Source organism: Elaeis guineensis, chromosome 3 (genome assembly GCF_000442705.2).
Source record: "Elaeis guineensis isolate ETL-2024a chromosome 3, EG11, whole genome shotgun sequence".
Taxonomy (NCBI): domain Eukaryota; kingdom Viridiplantae; phylum Streptophyta; class Magnoliopsida; order Arecales; family Arecaceae; genus Elaeis; species Elaeis guineensis.
This window is the reverse complement of record NC_025995.2, coordinates 22,497,592-22,505,796: the sequence shown is the minus strand read 5'-3', so window position 1 is coordinate 22,505,796 and position 8,205 is coordinate 22,497,592. Positions and strand designations below refer to the sequence as shown.

At 39.1% G+C, this 8,205-nt stretch overlaps 1 protein-coding gene across 1 annotated transcript; it reads right to left on the bottom strand.

Moving 5' to 3' along the window:
• Positions 1–849: 849 nt before the first annotated feature.
• On the bottom strand, positions 850–6,940 carry LOC140850985 (disease resistance protein RGA2-like). The gene is made up of 3 exons (XM_073253737.1): positions 3,481–6,940; positions 2,636–2,869; positions 850–1,156 (listed from the first exon to the last, which is right to left on the bottom strand). The coding sequence occupies exon 1, from the start codon at positions 6,782–6,784 to the stop codon at positions 3,539–3,541; it is 3,246 nt and encodes a 1,081-aa protein (XP_073109838.1). The 5' UTR covers positions 6,785–6,940; the 3' UTR covers positions 850–1,156; positions 2,636–2,869; positions 3,481–3,538.
• Positions 6,941–8,205: the final 1,265 nt, after the last annotated feature.

The following is an 8,205-nucleotide window of genomic DNA, read 5'->3' as shown; positions in this document are numbered from 1 at the left end:
GCTTGATTATGGCATTGGAGACCGAAGATAGCAAGGCCATTAGGTCAGTTGGTGAGAGATCAAGAGAGGAGGAAAATACTTTTGTGGGGGCAGCGGGAGAACCATCTTTTTTTGATATTTTTCTATTTTAATAAGAATAGTAATAAGTTCTATATCTTTTTGCATTTCATATAAACAATTCTATTAAAAAAATTGGGATGATATATGACTATTTTTGTATTTCCTAGAATAAGAGTTTATTGTAAAATATAGTCTCATATGATTTAAAAGATAATATTTAAAATTAAAAATTTGCGACTAACTAATATATTTTACTAATAATATATTATTATATTTATTTTTATGTATTTTAAAGTTTATTAAAAATTTTTACTTTTAACCAAGTTGAATAGTTGATCTTGAAGTCAGATTACTAGTTTCTACATATTTTCTATATGATATAAAACTAAATTTTTAAAAATACATGATTAATTTTTATTTGCTATAACAAGAGAGTACTATAAAATGTAGACCCATTTGATTTAATTGATAATTTTAAAATCAAAATTTATCAATTAGCTATATTTTTTACTAATGATATATTATTATATTTTGTTTTTAAAATATTTTAATTTTATTAAATATTTTTAGTAGTAACCTCGCCTGATAGTTGATCTGGTTGAGACCTAGAACCTTGATTAAGTAGTCCTTGATCTGGTTTATATACCTATGAGTGAATTCATATTTTTGTTTCAAATTAAAGAACTTTGTCAAAAGTTTTTTTTTTCCTCTTTTATTTTTTTTGGATAAAAGGTATGATAAGCTGTCACTATTACTGCACAAAATATTTTTTCTTACAATGCAAAAGAATGCTACCAAGCCTTCACTTTACTTATAGTATACAAATATATTTTTCTCAAGTTTATGATAACACAGCAAAAAGCAAACTGCCAGGTTATCAGAATGCAATTAGTGTGCTTGCAAGCTTGCTGCTTCCTTGCACATACACCTCCACAAACCATTAACTTTCTATTTTCTTTGCACAGTCCATCTCCATCTATATAAACCGAAACCATTGCCTGTGCCTCTACAATTAAGGAGTTGATCACAAGAACCACATTGGAACATACAATTCCATTGCATCCCTTGTCTCTGACCGTGCCAGTAGTAGGTGCACCTGCAATCCACATGAACATGGACTAACTATAAAACTATCACAGAATTACCTCAAAGTAATGTACCAACAAAAAAAAACCTCACATGTTAGTGTTAAAAGCAAAATATTTGCACTACCTAGAGCAACAAAGCCTAATGTCATTCATTTGGGAAATGAGTAAAAATTGTTTAGTACTTACAAATTCTTGCAGAAAGGAGTGATATTCTATTGACAAGTTTCATGTAAGATTTTGTAACATTTTTGGTTCTTATCATAAAATACTATTAGCAAGTTATATGAAAACCATAGCACTGGATGTTTAACCAAACTATACATCATATCCAAAGGCAATTACCATAACACTACATTAGTTTTTTAATTTTTTTATTAATGATTATATGATTTATATTCAAAAGTAAGCAAACACTTGTTACAACTCAAGGAACCATGAACAAAATAATATAAAACTAATAGAAGATAAAATGGGCATGGTACCATCATATTTAATATAATTGGTTAGCCTAGGCTGAACGAGTGGACCAACGAACCCTGCATGGGTGAGAAACCCCCTCCCTCGATATCCCAATTGACTGCAGCAAAGTATCTACAAGATTCTCAATCAACTTGATGCTATTCATAGGGTTATACACCAAGAGCAGTAAAAAGCAGTATTATTTTTTTTAAATTCCTTTTACAGTTGAATTTAGTTCTAGTGGAAATCTGGTGTTCCAATTTGAGTAAAGATGAATGAGTATGAGAGGCAGAAAATCACAAAATTTTGTGCTTGACCTGGAAGTACTTTCTATTATTCAAACAGCTTTTAGTGGCGAACCATCATGTGATCTACAAATCTAATCCTGCATCATGGAGGAAAAAAAACCATGCGAGTGATCACAAACCACTAAAATTGCAAGTTGATTCAATGATTGATATATATACATGGTTTCTAATCTTCTAGCTAGATTGCTAAACTAATGGTGTCATATCCTAGTAGTCTCATCTAACTGGTCAATTCTCCTGCTAGGCGCCTCTGCTCCTGATTGGAATTCTTTGATCTAGTATAGCCAAAGGAAGAGAAGGTAAGTGACAGGAGAGCAGAGGCTTGAGTAATGTGTTCCATAATGTATGGCTTGTGGTTAAATAACAAAATAAGAATAGCCCACATAGAAAAGTGAGAAAGAATGGTAATGCACAAGACATCTGTAAGTAATTTATGCTCATATCACTTTCAGCAATAAAAAGTACATAATAACCAATATATCGCTGTTCATCCAAATATGGTGCTGATTCAAAAACAAAAGTTTATGGATGGTAAAACTAACAATCATGAAAAGTCTTTGAAAAATTTTTTCCCAAAATATTCTATATAAATATGATTTCTGTATTCGGTGATCAAGCAAATTGACTAAGAAAAAAGCAAGCATTTTTCATGATAAGAACACTTGAGTAACATGGGTCAGTAAAACAATAGATGTTGGGAGAGTATTAAACATGAAGCACCTGTCCCCCATCAACTTGGAATTATACATTCTTGTGCTGATCATTGCTTCTCTTCTTTTGGCATTATATTTCCAAGACAAGCGCGATAAAGCATATACAGTTTCTGGATCAATTGGAGGTTTTCAAGCATGCTAACCAAGTCTTCAGAACGTTGTGAGGTTGGTCAATCAGCTTCTCACATTGCTGTGAACTAACCTCAGCCTAAGAAGGTTAGCTGTTATATCGTCCAATCATCTGGCCACAGACCAAAAATAAACACTAATTTAGCAATTCCAAAGCACGAACTCATGCAGATAGAGCTCTTAAAAGTGGCGAGGTGGAAATAAAGAGGGCATTTTTCTCATAACTTATCCAGAACAAACAAACAATTTTGCATCAGCAAGCAGATTATAAAGTGATACGGTGAAGAAAAGAACAGAAAGTCCCAAATAATTTATTTTAACCAAAAAAAAATAGAGCATGAAGATATGCCGCACAAATCAAAGTACTGCTCTTTAAAATGAATGTTGGGATCGGACAATGAGATTCTGAGTAAATGTAGTAGATTCTTCCGGAAGAATTAGTTCTTGGATCATGTCATTCTAAGAAAGATCATGATAGCTATCCATTTCAACACTTTATTCTTAAAATCTAGAACAGGCATGCCGAGTAGGATTCAAAAATTAAAAAAGGCTAAAAAAACAATTAGGCAACTTTTTGAACTTTGAAATAGTTAATGAGATTCTAAGTGTGTCAAAGTCTAGAAAAGCATGTTTTTATTAATTTTTATTAGAGGATATAGAAGAAATGGTCAACATAAACACTACAGAACTAGGATTAAGAAAAAAAAAAAAGAAGAAATGTACAATTTCACCGGATGGCGCTGTTGCCGCATCAACCATGGCTTGTGCAGTTCGTTAATCGTTACTTTTTGACTGGCAGGATGAAGATGTGTGGGATGTGAGCGATTTTGGGCCAGTCCTCGCCTCTCTCCCTCTCGTATCGCCTTTCCAGCTGGGGGCAAAATATGATATCCAGCTTTTCAAGTGCTGTGAGGCATTGCAGCCTATTGGGCAACATCGCCAGTTTTAGGCAACAATGAAGTCTTAAACTTGTGAGCGAGGTGAGGCTTCCTAGCCACTCCGGTAGAGCAGTCAATTCCCGATTATTTACTATTTCTATTTCTTGGATGTTCATGAAGAAGGTGGGAGGCTGCTGTTGCTTATCCCTCTCTTCTCCCGACATGGACTTCAGGCTCCAACATTCCAAGTGAAAGCTTTTGAAGGAGGGCATGCGTAGCTGCAAAATGCCCTCGGGCAAACAGGTCAGCTCCCTTTCATCAAAAATCGTCAACGTAGAAAGGGCGGTAAGGTCCTGCATCAACTCCCACCCGGACGACAACGATCGCGCTTCAAAATTCTTGATAGTCAAGCTTCTCATTTTGTACAATCCTCCAGTGCTCAGTGCTGATAATAGAGGAAGATTACCCATGATAGAAACCTTCTCGACTGATGGTGGGACACGTGGTGCTACCTTCAATTTGGGGCATTCATATAGACTAAAAGTTTCAAGGCAAGGGAATGGCATCACTCGTTCATCTGTTGCCCTTGCTTCTGGAGGCCATTCCTCCAATTCAGGCAGCCTTTGCATACGGAGATATCGCAGTGAGGGAAATATGCCGCCATTCCCACAAAACTCCACTCCGATTCTCTTTATAGCATTCATGTCAGATATACTGATTAAGCGAAGAAACGGCAGGTGACCAAGCGCCGGAAGACTCTCGCATCTCTCGAGCTTGCTTAGTGTGATTGCAACTAGATTGCGGATCGGTGACGATGCCAGCTCCACTCCAGTCATCCAAGTTGGGAACCTGATGCCTGGATAGCACATTATTAATAGCCATTTTAGATTAGAGTGAGGCTGGAGCCTCTCAAGTACTTCTTCCACCACTGCTACACGGGGTGCTGCCAATGCTTCGGATGAGACCCTACTCCACATCAATTCCAACGAACGCAGGTTTATCTTTGTTGCCAAGTTCGCTTTCGTGGCTTCCATTGGATCTTGTACGTTGGCAAGGCTGTTGATTTCTAGATCACCACTGACCAAATTTAGCTGCTCCAACTCGGAAATACCACGTCCATGCTCTTTGCCCACGACAAACATGGTCATTGTTTGGAGGTTGCTCAACCGGCCCAACCAACGGGGCATGCAAATCAATCTGCTACATCCCCGGATGTCCAGGTGTCTGAGGCTGCTCATATTACTGATTCCCTCGGGCAAACTTTTTAGTTGATTACAACATTTCAGGTTCAAAGTCCGCAAGTTGTGAAGGTCCGTAATCGAGCCAGGTAAAGCTTCAATTGCAGTACTCGACAAGTCAAGGAGCCTAAGATGCTTTAATTTACTAATTGTGCCGGGCAAACCTTTGATGCGAAGTCCAGATAGATCTAATGCGCGCAGAAGAGCAAGAGATGATATCGCATAGAAGACAAATTCTTTAAAAGAAAAAGCCCCAATCCATCGATTTATCGAAACAAGTGATCTCAACTTCTTGCTTGCAAAAGCGGCCTTTAAAGTTGTTGACGACATGGTAGGGTCATAAACAACTGACGAATAGCGACATCCAGGCGGAATGCTTCTCTCCATGTGCACCGTCATGATCCAGGACTCATCTCTGGCGACAGAACATGCAAGATCATGGACTAAGTCATGCATCTTACACGACCATATGTTGTCAAACCAATCCTTCTGGACATCCTGAAAAAAGGATCTCCACAACAAGCTGTTGAAGTATCGGTTGCCAACTTCCTCTCCACGCATATCACCATCCAATGTTTGGATGAAACCTTCGGCAATCCACAGCTGAATCAGTTTCTCCCTTTTAATTTCATAATCTTTTGGAAATATCGAACAATAGGCAAAACACTGCTTTAAATTAGAAGGCAAATGATCATAACTCAACCGTAGTGCTGGTAATATACCATTGTCGTCGGCAGGCAATCTCCAGAGTTCGCTATCTCTGACATGTAACCACTCTGCCTCCCCTCTTCTAGAGCTCATCAGACTTCCCAGAGCCTTAGCAGCCAGAGGCAAGCCTCCACATTTTTCAACAATTTGTTTCCCAATTTCAACCAACCTTGGAGTCTCTTCTTCTCTTCCTGGCCCAAATGCTCTCTGCTTGAACAGAGTCCAGCAGTCAGCGGCTGTTAGGCCTTGCAATTTGTGCGGAGCCACCGTTCCCATGATCCTGGCAACTACATCGCTTCGTGTTGTAGTTACGATCTTGCTTCCTTTCTTGCCACATCTCAGTAAAGTCTTCAATCTCTCCCACTTTGCTTCATCCTCGTTCCAGACATCGTCCAGAACAAGTAAGAAACTCCTCCCACTCAGTTTCGTCTGCAGCTGAAGCTGTGCAGCTTCCAAGTTTGGGACTTCACACTGAATAATCTTATTTATAATTTCTTTGATGCTAAAATCATCAGAAACACATACCCATGATTTAAGATCAAAGTGCTCCTCTATCCCCTGAGCATTATAAGCCAGCTGGGCAAGTGTGGTCTTCCCAACTCCGCCCAATCCAACTATTGGAAGCACAGAGACATCACTACCATCATCCGCACTGACCAAGAAATTTATGATATTATCTTTGTCTTCATCTCGCCCATAAACCTCGGATTCAATCACAAATGAGAAGGTCTCTCGATCGACAGTTCTTCTGGAGGTAGATCCCTCTGCCAGATGGAATTTTGACTTCTCGTCCGCGATCTGCTCCAACCTCTTATTGATCTTTCTAATCTTGCGAGCCATCTTACGGCGAAAAGCAATTTGGTTATTGGGTGAAAAGAAGTTACTGACCTTTCCAATCGGTTGGTTACGTCTCTGGTTCCTTCGTCGCATAGCTTCGTACTGGAACTCATCCACCACGTCGTCGGCGTCTAAAGCTGCATCCTTGAGCTTCCTCAGCCAACCAGTCAGAGCCTTGTCGCTGATGGATCTCCTCTCGGCATCATCAAGTACGTCGTTGATCGTCGAAAGCACGCTCTGCAGCCTCTCGATGTCAGAGTTGACACCCCGCACCAATCCCAGCTCTTCCCATAATCCAGAACCCAGCTTCTCCATCACGAGTTTCAGAACTGGAGAGGCAACTACCATGGCTGCTGCTTCTGCCATCGCTGAACACCTCAAGGACGGATTCGTGCAAGAGATGGTAATCGGGGATGGCTTGGTGAGTGTAGGAGGCTTGAGGTAGGGGGTTCCTGAGTGACCTGACCCTACCAAACCCCGATGAAGAGTCTTCGGATGAGAGAGCCGATGACTTGACTCGGCATGGATTTTTTTTTTTTTCCCGCATCAATAAATAGGCCTAATTACTACTTGGACCAGTCCGACGGACCACGCCAAATCCCACGGTGGCTGGCACGCAGCTTTACATCTTGTATCTCACCAATTTCCTATTGCGCGTTATTTAGGGTATATATGCTCCCAGATTTGCCCTGTCCACTTGGATATGATCCCTGCAATACTTTTGTCAATAATAGCAGGGACCATGTCTGGTCGGACTTGAGGTTCTTTTTAGAAAACCAAAAAGATCGTTTTTTTTTTAAATAATATTTTTTTAATATTTTACTTCAAAAATATCTCGAATCCAAATTATTTTCAAAACTACCATTTCGATGCCATCTAAGCCTAAATTCTGGGTTGAACCCACGAGTTTGAGTCCAGGTGAATGAAGTCGTGGATTCAACCTATGAGTTCGTGTTGGTGATGCAGAAAGTAATTCAAAATGAAATTATGGGCTGAAGCCACGATTCTGTCCACGATGTTATTGCAAAATCATAGCTTGAATCCACGATTTTAAAATGAAATCATAGGTTCAATCCATCATTTCATTTTGAAATACACTTGTCGATCCTATTATGAAATCATGAGTCGAACCCACAATTTGACTTTGAAATAGTGGATTCTGGATTTGTGTCTTAGAAGCCAATTGTTGGTTGACACATTACTAAACTTGTACTTGTAATACTTTTATTATAAATAAAAAAATTTTTCATTCTAATCATGCTTATGTGTCCATGATTTATCCTACAAATTAACAAAGATGATTTTTGTATATTCTCAAGGAGTTAAGAATTTGAGACATACATTAATTAGTGGTTAATTTCTAAATGCTCCCAATCAAAAGATCATCATGGAGGACAGTGATCAATCTATTTGAGATCAGTGCACGGTTCACCTCCTTTATAGACAGATGAGTTTTGGGTCTGCAGTTAGAGACACTGGAATGAAGGTGCAGGTGATTGTTAAAGAATAAGTTACACTGAGCGTGATCAATACGAGAACCACATGGATGTCTACTCATTCGTCAGTGGTCTTCTCGATGCTGCAGTGGTATGAGTGGTCCTTTGACCTGCGTGATATTGACTATTCGCAACGAGGCTACTGAGTTTGACTGCATGTTCCCTTTGTCCTTAGCCATTCGGGTCTTTGCTGTGTATGTTGGCTTCAGTAGGTTCAGGTTCACTGTTTGAGTAGGATGCACCTAGATGAAATCTATTAACCTTGGTAGAAAAGGAGAAGTCCTATGTGAT